The 15,944-nt window shown below is 30.0% G+C and overlaps 1 protein-coding gene across 1 annotated transcript; it reads right to left on the bottom strand.

Annotated features, from left to right (window-relative positions):
• Positions 1 to 13,011: 13,011 nt before the first annotated feature.
• LOC131627871 (uncharacterized) lies at positions 13,012 to 14,660 on the bottom strand. The gene is made up of 2 exons (XM_058898731.1): positions 14,353 to 14,660; positions 13,012 to 13,224 (listed from the first exon to the last, which is right to left on the bottom strand). The coding sequence occupies exons 1-2, from the start codon at positions 14,651 to 14,653 to the stop codon at positions 13,052 to 13,054; spliced, it is 474 nt and encodes a 157-aa protein (XP_058754714.1). The 5' UTR covers positions 14,654 to 14,660; the 3' UTR covers positions 13,012 to 13,051.
• Positions 14,661 to 15,944: the final 1,284 nt, after the last annotated feature.

Here is a 15,944-nt window from a genome sequence, read left to right as displayed (position 1 = left end):
AAATTAATATTTTATCTATCTCTTTTGTCTAGGAGAATTTCATAATAGAAGTTTAACTGTACAAAATCTTAAAATTTTGTAGAATTGAGTTGAAATAACATTAAATAATATAATTAATATACTATATATTACTTTAATAATTCAAAATAGCTATAAAAGCAATATTTATTTTTGGTTATATAAAAATTAATAGACGTAAATAATTAAGGAAATAATATATTTTTATACTAATTAAGAAAAAAAAGTTGATTATTCCTAATTAAGAAATAAAAATATGGACATTAAAATGAAAAGTCTATAGTTGTATCAATATTAGGTTTTTTAACGTTTATAAAAATATTTGAAACTTATTCTCGTATATAAAAAAAATTGTAACTTATTCTCGTTTATAAATATAATTGTATCAACATTAGACTTTTTCCAGTTTATATAAATATTTGTAACTTATTCTCATTTATAAAAATAATTGTATCAACAGTAAATATTTTCGCATTTATAGAAATATTTGTAACTTATTTCCGTTTATAAAAATAATTAGATCAACAGTAAATTTTTTACCGTTTATAAAAATATTATATCAATATTATAATTTTTCCCGTTTATAAAAATATTTTTTTTACCAATAATACACTTTTTCCGTTTTAATTTATGACAAACAAATATTAAAATTATATTATATCATTCACAAAAGCAAAAGAAATCGTATATTATTGTGAAACTACATTATACTTTAAAATTATTTAGTACCACAATCAATAAATGACTCTTATGATATTTGATGATAAGAAGTTGTATGACAATGAAAAAAATCAATTTAGAGAGATGTAAGACAAAAATCATGATATATCAGCCTCCTCCCGATCGTAGTTGCGGGGGATTAGTATAATTTATTAAACACTAAAATATTATAAGAATAGGATCCAAATTTAATATTATTGTTTATTTAGATAAACACTAAAATATCTTTTATATTTTAAGAATAGGATCCAAATTCAAGTAGTATATTTATTACTTGAAAACTTAATGAATGGAGACAAGAAAAACTACACGTGGAATTAACTTGGAAATTGGTGACAAAATGGGGCCTGTTGGTGGAGATAGTGATAAAGTAAAAAAACAAATTTGGTAATCAGGTTAGATGTTATTACCATAACATTCTTCCTCAACACAAAGTTTTCAATAACATAAACAACAACTTCCAAGTAGCATTCACCTTCGTATCTTCATGAAGCATTATTTACCTTGCTCATTCCATCAACATATAAGATACCCAAACTAAAATATATCATATTTTAATCAAATATATAATGTATTGTGCTTTATAATTTTGTTGTCCTTAGACCGAGATATTAGAGTGAAGTACAACTGTTTCAAGAAGCTCAACCGTCATATTAATCAAACATCAATAAAAGAGCGGCATAGATGGTTGCATAAATTTCAGTTGTCAAGGATCTGCATTCTTGCTGGCACCCATATTCGAGCTATTGTAAAGAAAAATACTTATAAAGTTTTTGAAGTTTATATGAGTGAAGATAAAATGGATAAAGTTCTACATACCTCACCTTTCATATAAGTTCCCAATGATTTAGGGATTCTCATTGTGAAAGTAACTTAAGTTACATGACAAAGCCGTAAGAGACATGAATTTAGAAATCCAACAAATATCAACAACAAAGCAAACACAAACAAAGATCTATCCTCACGAGAAAAATCAAACAAAACTATTCAGAATAAATTAAATTCAAACTAAACAATGTGTAGATAGAAAGAGATTAAACATCCTATTGGGAATCAAATAGGTCATCAATTATTTAAGTAAATCAAGAAAAAAAATATAACAACATAACAACCTTTAATTTCTTTTCCTTTAGTTTTATCTCAGTTTGCGCACCAACCTATAATCAAAGCAAAACTTGCACTACTTAACAACAGAAAATAAACGGTCCACTTTGAATGTATCGCCAAACAACAGAAAATTATCCAAACTCTTACCAGTATTAGCCCAAGGCACATTTGGCAGAATCCAGGAAAATAAATGGTGCATCATTCAAATTCTTACATGTATTAGCTCAAGGCACATTTGGCAGAATCCAAAAATAAATGGCGCATCTTCTAACACGAACATGGCTGCATACTGTAGAAGCTTTTAAGTTGCGTTTAGATATCTTTCTGCTACACCACACTGTATCAATATTACGAAGCACACCCAAATCAAAACTAATCACTGCTAGTTAGAGTAGAATATTATCACAACATGCACCATTTAATCGAACAACAAACATAAGCTAATTATTCACGTACTCAAGTTCTTGACAAAGCGCATCAAAAACCTCTCTTTTGGTTTGTTTCTCAGCCCATGGAAAATTCACAATACGAATGGAAGTATAAGGCTGAAATCACTCACCTCAATAAAATGGTGACGCACACGACGACCAAGTGGTTCTCTGGCGGCGGCTAGGACTGCGTTTCTGAAAAGAAAAAAGACACAAAACCAAAAACAACAAAATACAAATAAAAAGTAAGTTTCAGAATCTATAAGCCCAAAACCTTGACTGAATCTAACAAAAAAATAACATCAACGACAACACATACATCATTTGAGAGTAACCCAGACAAAACCCTTTTAAGTGTTGCGCTTGAAAATGATGGTGAGTTAGTTAAGAAACGAATCTAATTGTAGCAAAACCTAATACCGAATATTAATTAGGATTAGAATGATTCAAAATATTAATGAATACATTAACCGATTGAAATAACACGATGACTTTTCTAGTTGAATCAACATCCAAAATCAGAAAAGTTATAAACGAAGAAATAGCAAGATGGGATCGTCGATGGCGGTTCAGAAAGCGGTGGAGTGATGGAGGTGAAGGTGTTGTGATGGTTGAAGAGAAAGAGGAAATTTGAAGTGGAGGTGAAGGTTGAATAAAAAGAGATGGAACGGCGCAGGAATGAAAGGAAATTAGGTTTTCTGATTTGTGTTTTAATAGGGTTGGGTGCATGAGTTATTTGTTGCATCTTGAAAAAGAAGATTTTTTTGTTGTAAATCGTGAGTTATCGTTTCAAGAAAAACATTAATGTTGGCTGTTCAAATTGTATGAATAATGATAATGTTTTTTTTACTGAATAAAAAAACAAATATTGTATGAAAATGTAATGTGTTGACACATCAGATGCAATAAATGCCAAATCAATATGGTGATAGTAGTGTTACAAAATGTCTAATTTGCCCATTGTAATTAGTTTAATTGTTAATTTTAATCAGGGGGTAATTAATGGATTTCATAGTACTTAGATTTTTATAGATGTATATTAGATTGAAAGAAATGTAGGAATCAGCTAGCTAGTTAGCTAATAGAGAATTAATTTCAAAACCCTATGAGCACTCATACAAGAAATTAATTTCAAAACCCACTTACACTATAACATAACTGATGCATGAAGCTCATTTTCCCATAATCAATAGTTTGAATCTCATTTGTTCGCACTTAACCGTGAAACTCAAATCGAACCACAAAACCGAAATTAAAACAATTCAAAATTTTCACATAATCAATAATTTGAATCTCATTTGTTCGCACTTAACCCCTTTAACATACTCTTATAAGTTAAGCTATCAATGCATAAGGTTTAACTTTAAACAATGTAATAAGTGTATATTCTAGGTTATGTTAGTGTTATAGAAATGATTGATATGTAATAAAAAGTGACTGTTATGAAAGCTCAAATATTTTCAATGTAATACAAATAATCTTAGAACATGTGCTAAATGAAACTTGACTATGAGTCAAAGCTACTAATACATAAAACATCATGATAACATTGAATTTTCTTCAAACTTGATTCACTGTATTCTCTTCAGTAGACACATCTCGCCGGTTCTGATTCTGGTCCTGGAGCTGGATCAACCTCGGTCGTGGCATTATCACCAGTGGAGGAGGCCGGGAGTAGGCCTTGCGGACTGCTTGCCAAATACAAACCATACCAACTATAACCAACAAAATGGCAATGGCGGCTCCAACGGTAATGTTGCGGGTGTGGTGGGTGGGGTGGTAGACTGGAAGGAGGGGGTTGGAGATGTTTACCCCGGTGTAATCGGGAACGGTGGTTGGTGGTGGTGAAGTTGTGGAGGAGGAGGAGTTGGTGGTGGTGAGGGGACGAGGAGGTGTAAAGAAATCCATATCGTGGGATACTTGGTGAAGATTTTGATAATTAAGAAGAGAGAAAGAGAGATTGTAATTGTTAAATATATATATATATATATTGATCGAATGAATGTAAGCTAATAAAAACTTACAACAATGATCAAGTTTATATATATTTAACTTGATCAAAATCTACATTGCTTCGATCAATATATCCTTACATAAACAACGCGCTTCTGTTTGTTTTTTTTTTAATAATTGTTGTCCTGCATTGCTTCTTTGTCACAAAATATATATACATATATATTTAGGTTATGTATATATATATATATATATATATATATATATATATATATATATATATATATATATATATATATATATATATATATATATATAAAATGTATATAAAAACAAAATTGATAAATATATGTTGTCATGTATACGATTTAGACTGTAAGCCAATTTAAATTTAAATTCTTGTGATTTTGAGAAAACAAACTCTTATTTTTAAAGAAAAGAGAATATTGCTATTTAGGTTATATATATATATATATATATATATATATATATATATATATATATATATATATATATATATATATATATATATATATATATATATATATATATATATATTACAGTCAATTTAAATTTAAATTCTTGTGATTTTGAGAAAAAAACTCTTATTTTTAAAGAAAAGAGAATATTGCTATTTAGGTTATATATATGCTGTCATATAAACAAAATTGATAAAAAAAATGGTGGATTCTTATCTACCCATTGAAAAATGTTGGGTAAAGTTACCCTTCTAAATTGTTAAAAGTTCATTGGTCCATTTGTATCCTATTTGTTAATGTCATTAAAAATTTTAGTTTTTAATATTAGTGATTTATTTTATGTATTTGCAATCCAGTCCCTTTGCATTAATGGTTACATTTAGTACCTTATTTAATTTTAAGTTATTATTTTTTAAAAGTCCCATAATACATTCTATTTCACGTTAGTTCCAAAGTACATTGTTTCTCTGCATTTCACCTTGCTTTCTACTTTACATAATATTATTTAAATAAAGTAGTTATATTTTATGAGAATATGAAGAAATTGGTTGGAATTGAATTCATGGACTAAAAGCGATCAACAAATCATTTTTGCTTTTAGAATAATTGGTGATTAATCATTTTTGTATTTAAAATGAGTGATGATTTGATAATGTTCAGGAAAAAATAATTTTAAATTAACTTACACAAAAATTTTTTTATCAAGCTTCCTTACACAATTATTTTCATATATTAATTTTTGAAGAATTTTAGCAATTCTTGTTAAAACATTTGCAATATATATATATATATATATATATATATATATATATATATATATATATATATATATATATATATATATATATATATAATAGTAATAGTATGTATAATAATTAATTATGTGATTAGATAAATTTTAATATAATATATTTATTTATTACAAGGTAAATTAAATTTATTTACAATTATATAAAATCTAACTTTATAAATAGTCGGCCAAATGAGAATTTTTTTAAAAGAAATCTTACATTACACTTAATAATAATAATAATAATAATTATTATTATTATTATAAAATAATTTATACTTAAAATAATAATAATAATTATTATTATTATTATTATTATAAAATAATTGATAGCTAACATGCTATCGATCTTCATGGTAATTTTCCCATGATCTTCTGATGTAATCTCTTCGACCAGATTCACCACCCATGTTGCTTGACATGCACAAAGGGAAGCATCTATGTATTCTGCTTCACACGACGATAGTGCCACTACAGGTTCTTTTATGAAACTCCAAGCAACTGGTGCCCCACCTAGCATAAACACATAACCAATCGTGGATTTTCGATCCTCAGCATCACTACACCAACTTGAATCAGTGTAACCCACTAGGTTGCATTCTTTTCCCTCATCAGTTGCAGGAAACAAAATGCCATAGTCGAGAGTTCCTTTTAGATACCTTAGTATCCTCTTCGTCGCTGCTAGATGTGATACCTTTGGCTTCTGAATGAATTTACTCACCATACCCACATTGTATACTAAGTCAGGCCTTGTGTGACAAAGGTATCTCAATGACCCAATAAGTCTTCTATATTGGGTTAGGTCGACATCATCTCCATCTGATTCTTTCGACAGTTACATTATTGGTTCTGCAGGTGTCAAAATTGACTAGAATGCGTCAGATATCAAAGTTGGTCGTTATGGCGCGAATGAGCAGTGGAATCGTGGAATTGGGAGCACCACCAGGGAGCTCTTCTTTGTAGAACGTGATGGGTGCGGAACTCCCTCTAGTAAGGTCCAGTGTGGCTGTCTTTCCCGAACTCGCCAATATGAGCTCTTCGAACTTTCGTTTGACAGAACCCACAGTTAGTTTGCTGAAGCCTCCTCCAGATATGACCATCGTGGATGGAAATGAATCCCACGGGCTGTGTGAGGAAAAGAACGTCGGGACACTGGCCCAATTCGGGACGTAGAAATCTTCTGGGCGGGTAACGCTCATAGCGACCTAGAGTGCGGACGTATCCTCGGTGGGCTTCTCTTCGGCCACTGTCTTCGCTTCTTGCGGAGTCTCTTGCTTTTTCGCATATTGTTGGAGGTGTCCTTCCCTGATAAGTATTTCGATTGCGTCTTTAGATGGATGCAGTCCTCGGTGTTGTGTATGTGACCTTTGTGGAAACGATAATACTTTGACTTGTCCATATTCGGTCGAGCGGGCATCGATTTTGGGAAGCGAACCTTGCCTGTTTGGAACTCGGCATTGGCGCACTCGGTCAAGATACGTTCCCGAGACGCGTTTAGAGGGGTATATTCCCGGAACTTCCCTACCAGGCCCTTGTAGTCTTTGGCCTGGAGAAGGTGAGTGTTGACGAGAGCAGTGATCTTCCTTACTCTTCTTGGCGGAGGAGAATGTTGACGTTTCTTGGCTGCCAAGGTATCCTGCTTGGAACGTGGGTGTTTGCGAGGGGGAGTCTTGGCGCGGTGTTTCTGTTCTAGTGCTCCGATTCGATCATTCTACTGTCCGATGGCAAAGTAAGAGAACAACAAGGTACCACAGAAATTATGAGATTTTGGGCAAAGTTTGGATTACCTTGCCCTCTAGAGGTAGAGGGCTATTTATAGTGTTCTCGTTGGAGTGGATCTCCTGTTTTCATGGGTCTAGGCGTGATTTACGGTCCAAAATATAAGGGACTTTTGACTAGGTCTTGACTACTCGTGCTCGGGATACTAGCAGTTGTCGGGGACAGGGTCCCAGCGTGTTCTGCTAATCTTTCGTCATGCTCGGTCGAGGGGAGATGTCTTCCCCGTTGGCTTTTGTGGGTTGGGCCAACGCTTATTGGGCCTATTTATGCCAAAGAGTGGATTGGGCCAATTTGAACAATTGGGCTAGTCCGGAATAAGTAGTATCAATTTGAAGCTAAAGAACCTCCGGTTTACAACTTCTCACTTAATCCCTACCCAATGCAACTTCTACCTAGAAACCTCCTAGATATGAGAAACCCCTCTCACTTTCAATCACCGTGGTGATGTCTCACAATAACAATCCCAATTACTGATATTGACGACATTTTCCCTCAATCTTCAATTACAAACAATCCTAGATTAAGAACTACATTAAAATGCTAAATGTACTTAAAAAACAAAATTTACAAATAAATTAAAATAGAAAATGTTATTAAATTGTTTTTATAACTAATATCAGAAAAAAATTTACCTACTAAATTAAATTTTTTGAAAAAAAACCAACTATTTTGTAATATAAATTGATTTTTAATTTTTAAAATAAAAAGATTTTTTTTTTATTTTTTAATTTTTTTTCTTAAAAAACAAATTAGGCAGGATATATAACATTGTATTTACCGCAAGTACATATACATAATAAGATAAAGATAATAAGTTGATTAGGAAAAAAAATTTATAGTTTTTTTTTCTCCCGAATACTACTATATAGTAGATATTTACTTATAAAATTAATTTTGACCATAGTGTATTACTAAAATTTTCATATTTTTACTTATTTTAAAATTTAAGATTAATTAAGTAATTAAATTATTAATTATATAATTTATATATTGCACTTTATGTTTATATAGTTATATATGTTCACATATTAAATATTTATTAAAAAAATAGTATTTACTATTAAATAGTAATGTTACTTTAGCTTTAATTTAATTTCTACTTCTATATATTAATATTAAATTATTTGTATCAGAATTTATAATTTAAACTCATTTATGTGAACTATTTTGACACAATTTAAAGTATTATAAGTATTTTGTTTTTTTAATATCACAGTAGTACGTACAACATATATTAGAATTTCACAATTTTAAAATTAAAAAAAAAAAGAGTACAAGCTAAATATTCTCTTTTAACAGCAAGTGGAGAGACAAAAATAAGTTCATCTCAATTTATTGCATTTTTTAATGTCATTATTCATGAAGCTCTTCTATTGGGGACATGGTGCATTGGGAACTATTACCTCGTTAATGATATAGGGGTAAATTCATAATTATAAAAAATATGTTGCCATAATTAAAAAATGTTGACTGTCTTAATGACATGGCAAATTGTATATTCTTAAGCCAATATAAATAAGACAACTCATATGGGTAAAGTTACCCAACTATTTATGGAGGGTAATGAAGTTGTCCCCTAAAAAAATATATATGCTGTCATGTATACAATTTAGAATGTAAGCCAATTTAAAAACCTATAGTTACAGACAAAAATTTACATGGTTCTTATGAATATGTTATACTTAAAAATTTAAAAAAAAAAATTTTAAAATTAAGTTACTTTTAATTGTTCTCTTAACAGAAATAATTTCGGTTAGCCGGTAATAAATCAATAAACCTCAAGAAAAATTATAATATATTTATCTTTTTATTCAAATATATTGAAAATAAAAATAAATTAACTAGTGGGTCTATGTTTATTTTTCCGTCTTTTTATTTTTAAGATTAAAAAAAACAATAATAAATTGAGATTGAATGAAAAGTTTTAAGTTCATGAATGAGTTAATTAAATTTTTCCAAATATGTTTATGATTAATGTGTTGATAATTTTTTAGCTCATTTTTTATAATCTTGATTGAATGTAAGCTAACAATCATATTGACATCCAATACTGATCAAGTTTGCGAGTGGGAAGTGGTGAGATTGTAATTGTTTGTCTCGACACGGTTGATGCGTGTAGCGGATATCGGGGTGTTACAACAATTACCTTGCAACGGAAGCTAGCAGAGATAAATGGATATGACATTATCGACTTGGCCACCTTAACTCCAAAGACATCAGAGATTTTAAAAGAAGAAATATGGTTTCAGAATTATCAGAAATCAACATTTTAAACGAAGTGTGTGAGGAATGTGTGCAAGCGAAGCAACACAAAAATAACTTCAACAAGGATGCATGCAGCAAGTCGAAGGAAATCCTTAAAGTCATAGACTCTGATGTATGTGGTCTAATCCTTGCTAGTAAATTGTCATCATTGTGTGAAAGCACAATGTTACTGCTCCAATTTATGATTAACTACTTTAGATTGTCCATCAGATTGCAAATGGTAAGCATTTCTCATGGTCAATTTTTTTACCACTACGTTCAAATAATTTACGCCAATAGTTGCTAACAAAAATGGGCTCGCAATCAGATACAATTTAATGAGGGTACCCATGACGGCGAGACCAATGACATAAATAACTCGTCCATTTTAGATGTTGTGAAATAAATGGGAAGAAAGGTGAAGTGAGTTGTCTTGGAAGACAATCTACAACATCTAGTATAGTAGTGGACCCTTACGATGTAAGAAGGTCGGTGATAAAGTCCATTGTGACATCTTCTCAAACTATTTTAGGATAATCTTATATACAAAATGGCTTAACCATCTACTCAAGTATCTTATATACAAAATGGCTTAACCATCTACTCAAGTATCTTATAGGAATATCTCCATCCAAATGTCTAGCTCTAATAGGAATAAGATATGTAATATAAATGTACAAAAGGCATATTAAAATTGTAAGTTAATAAACATGAGCTAATAGCCGCCCTCACGTTAGACTATGTATACTATAAAGTCCCTACTTGACCAAGATGAAAACTAGAGCATGAGAGTGTAAGGCCTTCGTGAACATATCTGCTAACTGAGCATTAGTTGACATAGGTAACAAATGAATCATCTTGGAATGTAACTTCTCACGAACTACATAGATATCGAATTCAATGTGTTTACTTCATTTGTAGAAGGTTGGATTATGCTCCAATTAGATAGCTGATTTGATATCACAATACACAGAAGCAGGTTGGGAAAAAGAGATAGTAAAATCTTTAAACAGTTATTGTAAACATTGAAGTTCACATGTGAGAGAATCTAAGGTTTTATATTCGGCTTCAGTAGAGGATCTGGAAACTGTATGTTATTTCTTTAATTTCCAGCACAGGAGGGATGAACCTAAAATGATACAGTAACCAGTAACATATTTTCTTGTATCATGGCAGCGAGCTCAATCCGAGTCAGTAAAACCAAACAACTTCAATGAGCTGGAAGCAGATAATAGAATGTCTTTAGCATGGACAACTTTCAAATACCTGAGTATTTGTGTAGCAGCTTGATAGTGAAGCAAGAGAGGCCGAGACACATATTGGTTTAAGTATTGAACAACATAAGAGATGTATGACCTTAAATTGGTCAGATATATCAATCTACCAATCAATCTTCTATAAGAAAATGGGTCCTACAATTGTTGACCTTCATTAACAGAAATTTTGATGTTTGGATCAAAAGGTACAAATAATAGTTTTGAAGTAACAAAGCCAGTGTCCTCTAAATGCTCAAGGGTATATTTCCTTTGATTGAGGAAGATGCCTGTTTTGGAATTGTTGACATCTAATTGCTCAAGATTCCATCGTTGAATAGCTGCAAGAAACGATAATTTCCTAACAGTGGTAAGCTTAATTAGCTATAGGAGAAAAAATGTCAAAATAATAAATTCCTTCCATCTGTGTATAGCCCTCAGCTACCAGCCTTGCTTTATACCTTTCTATTGAACCATCCAACTTATGTTTAACCTTATAGACCCATTTGCACCCAATAGGGGACTTCCCAGCTAGTAAATTAACTACAATCCAAATTTGATTTTCTTCAAGAGCATGTAGTTCACCATCCAGGTATGCTTTCAACAATCATGTTTAATGGACAGGTTATAGGTATTTGGTTCAGATATCGATGATATATAATAACATAAATGTTTATATGTTGGGGAACATTTTTCATAAGAGATGAAAGATGATAAAGGGTATGCAACATGAGATGTATGATGCTTAAAATAGAACTTGGTGGAAGCATTACAACAATGATAATCTGCAAGATAGCTTGGGGGATTAGAAGCACGAGTGGAATGTCTTGAGGGTAATAAAGAAGGGTTATTGGGTGGTTCACTTTCCAATAAAGAGGAAGTATTATCAGAGGAAGTTATGTTGGGAGAAGAGTTATGGTTGTGGTAGCCGAGTTGGGACTAGGTGCAGAGTTGTTGGGTAAAGGAGAAAATTGATTATTACTGTCACCAGTAGGGTGAATTGTACTTAGAGGACTTGTGTGTAAAATAGGATTGAGACTAGAGGTACTTTATGAATGTATAGATGTATCTGTAGATGGGATATTCATGGTAATAGGACTACTATAATAAAGTTGTGAATGGTTAATGTTAGGAGAGAGAGAGAGAGGGGGGAGAATGAATTGAAGTATCATTAACAAGGCTAGTATGAGGATGACTAACAGGTTGTCCTTAAGAGCTAGAGTCCAAGGATACAAGTAAATTCAAAGAACTTGTATTATCATTATGACAAGAAATATTAGTAGATGTAAATTGGGGATGATGTTCAGCAGGGTTATCTAGGTTGGAGGAATTAGGACGTGTAGGTGTGGTTTTGGATGATAGTGAATTTGATTGGAAAGGAAAGACAGTTTCATAAAAGATCACATTCCTAGATGCATAAATGTTGTGATTTTGTAAATCATATAGGATATAACTATTGGTTCCATCCTTAAAACCAAGAAATACATACTCTTTAGCTCTAGGATCAAATTTTGTCCTATGTGCCTGAAAAGTAGTGGCAAAGCTTAAGCATTCAAAGAATTTTAAGTGGATTAATGAGGGTGGTTGAAGATATAACATTTCATAAGGGCATTTGGACTTTTGAAGGAGGTAGACAATCTGTTTATAATGTGAATGGTATGTTGGATGCAGAAATTCCACATGTTAAGAGGAACAAGAGAATGGAAAAACAATGTTCTAGCCATATTCAAAATGTGTTTATGTTTCCTTTCCACCATCCTATTTTGTTTGGGTGTTTCAACATAAGACATTTGGTGTATAATACCTTTGGATAATAGAAAATCAGATAGAGCAACAAATTTGTTACCATTATCTGACCTTAAACATTTTAGATATGCATTAAATTAAATTGATTCTCAATGTAAGGTACAAACTGAATTAAACTTGTTTTAGTTTGATCTTTAGTTTTAAGAAATATGACCTAAATATATCTCAAGTAGTTATAAAAAAATGTCAAAAAATATTTGTGTCCTAAAAGAGAAATGGTAGAGAATGGCCTCATATATATATATATATATATATATATATATATATATATATATATATATATATATATATATATATATATATATATATATATATATATATATATATATATATATATATATATATATATATACCTTATTTAACGAGGATCTCTATTTTGGTTATCACTTATTTCTTATTAATGTTTTGTATTAATCCAGCCCTATGCATTAAAGTATATTTCATCACTTTTGTAAAATTCATATCCGAAGAAAATTAATCTCTACCACAATGGAATGCAAAACGGAATTTTTTAAAACTAAATAATTTCCATCTGTCATTTCTTCCCTTTGATCCTGCTTCTTCTGTCTTTGTTGATGATATTTGATTCTCAGATAGCACAAACTTTCTTGTTCTAAAAGTTCCTATGGGTGCAGATGGACTTAGAGCTGTTCCCAAAACAAACAAAAATAATCCTTTAAGCACTTATTTGAATAATCTTTAAACACTTATATCTCAACAATTAAAAAATAAAAAACATACAATTAATAAAATGTGTGTACTAGACTAATTAATAATAATAAATTAATTTGATTAAAAGTCAAAATATATAATTTTGTATATGTTTTGAGATTTATTTTCACTGTAACAATATATTAACACACCAAAAAAACGTAATTGTCATATGTATTTGGTCCAAAAACATTTACCAAAAAGTAAATGTGAACTCATTCATATTTCTTTTATAAGTTAAAAGTCTATATTGAGTAAAAGGAGAAATAATAATACTTAAATCCTAACCCATAAAATATATTTGATGGGGAAAAGTGAACATCTAGAATAAATATTAATTTGATTGTTTTGGGAATAGAAATCAATTTATAGATAAAGGACGTTCTTAAGTAAGAATTTGAGTTTAAACAAGGATTATTCATAAGAAAAATTAATTTATTAAGAGAATAAAAGGTTTTAAGAAAATAAAATGTCACATATTTTTAAAAGTTCAATAAAATATCTCTGTAATAAAAAGTAAATTAAATATCATTTTTTTGTTTACTTATTTTATAGTTCATTTCTCTATAATAAAATATAAATAAAATATCAAACACATTTTGTATAAAATTTACATCAAATACATTTCTAAAAGAATAAATTGTAAATTTATTAACTCTAAAAATTATATAAACATTGTATAAACATTATCACTTAAAATAATTTTAATTTTTAAGATTTTATAAATAATTTTTTTCTTAACTTCAAAAAATAAGTAAAAACAACGCATAAACATGTTTTTTCAACACTCGTTCGAATGAAGAGACTTTTTAAAATCACTTCTAAAACCTCATCTCCTAAAATCAAAATATGATATCAAAAAGAAGAAAAAACATGTAATAGATTAGAATGCTCACACATAATTTAGCATAGAAAATAACAAATACAAAATGAGAATAAACATAAAAAAAATTCAATAAGTAATCATAATAAGATCCATCAGATTAAAGTAAAGTATTAATCATTTTCTTTAAAAATCAAAAAAATTAACATACAAAACTAATTATCATATCAAAATATCTTACCAGCAGAGACATCATTTGAACAATATAAAACACAATCAGATATATTAGATTTCAAAGCAGGTAATCTTTCTTGACGTGCATATAATTTGAAAGCCTTGTCAATAACATCACAAACAACATCATCCTCGTTAACCATAATTATTAATGGCCCCGAACTACCGACGATATTGATTGATATCAACATCTTGTTGGTATTGTTGATGTTGTTATTCTTCTTCCTACTCTTCACTTCATCTTTAACGCTCCAACTTTTGTTTTTGTACAACTCCACTTTCTCATTATTTCGTAATTTTGTAGTCATATATCGGTGTTTCTTAGGAAAAATGAAAAGCATGTTTTGATTATGTGATTTCTCTATAATTTTATTTTGTTGTAAGGATGAAAGAAAAAAACTGATAAGAGGCTTCCTACCTAATCTCCCTTTTTATAAGATATTTTGAATCTTTTTGTGTTTATCTTTTTAATTTATTTAATTTAGACATTTTACTTTTTAAATATTATATTTTAGTAACTTCTATTACACCACAAGCAGGTCAAAAATAATTATTATTTATTTATATTTAATGTTTGAGATAAATATAATTATTTTAACTTGATAAGTTAAAAAGTGTGTGTTTTGCCAGATAAGTTCTGAGTTAAAACCCATAATAGCTTATCAAAAGAAAAAGGTTGCAAATATAATTATGGGCTATAACTATTCATTTAAAACATTTTTAATTTTTCTAAAAGTGGTGGGTTTATCAGATTTTTTTAGTCTACTTTTTACAAATAAATACATATTTATTTTGACAATTTTCGTTAATTTACAAAATTTTACGAAAAATATGCATTTTATCAATATTTTTGAAATGTCCGGTAAAAACTCATGTTTCTCATGTCTTTATATCAAAAAACTTAAAAATTTCGGTAAAAACTCATGTTTCTCATACATTTTTATATGATATTTCTGAAAATTTCAATTAAAATGCATGCATTTCTACCTGTTATTTTGAAAAGTCGGGTAAAATTGCATACAAGCATACTAAAATTTTCAAAAAATCGGAAGAAGAAAATGTTAAGATGGTTAACAGGATATTTCAAAAAATCTGGAAAAGTAATGATGATTTCTGAATTTTAAAAAAAAAAATCGATAGTTCATGTTTATTTATTTTTTGTAGTGAAGACCAGAGGATCAGATAAGACGATTGCTTATAGGAAGCTTGGCAGAGTTGCAGCACAGGCTAATACAAATGTCGATGACATAGAGGCTTCCCATATCCGGTCGGGGAAAGTTTCCTCGATCAGTTCTCACAAGAGGCGGGTGGTTGAACAGGCTCGCGCACCCTGGAATATTTGACATACAAGAGCTAGAGTTGATGGATGGATCCAATATCTTGATTATACCGTTGACATATCTAAAAATTATCACATAAAACTTGACTGGTTCCTTTGTAGACCTACAATGATATGTTTTCCATGTAACCTTCAAATATTCATCAGCCATGAGCTCAGTATGGTTGAATTTCACCTTTCCATCAGTATTAATTCATGGTGCCTGAAACTCGATCTTACTCGCCGCTCTGTTCTCCTTGTCAAGCAACATATTATTCAAT

Source organism: Vicia villosa, unplaced genomic scaffold, assembly GCF_029867415.1.
Source record: "Vicia villosa cultivar HV-30 ecotype Madison, WI unplaced genomic scaffold, Vvil1.0 ctg.000406F_1_1, whole genome shotgun sequence".
NCBI classification, from domain to species: domain Eukaryota; kingdom Viridiplantae; phylum Streptophyta; class Magnoliopsida; order Fabales; family Fabaceae; genus Vicia; species Vicia villosa.
This window is presented reverse-complemented; position numbering and strand designations above follow the sequence as displayed.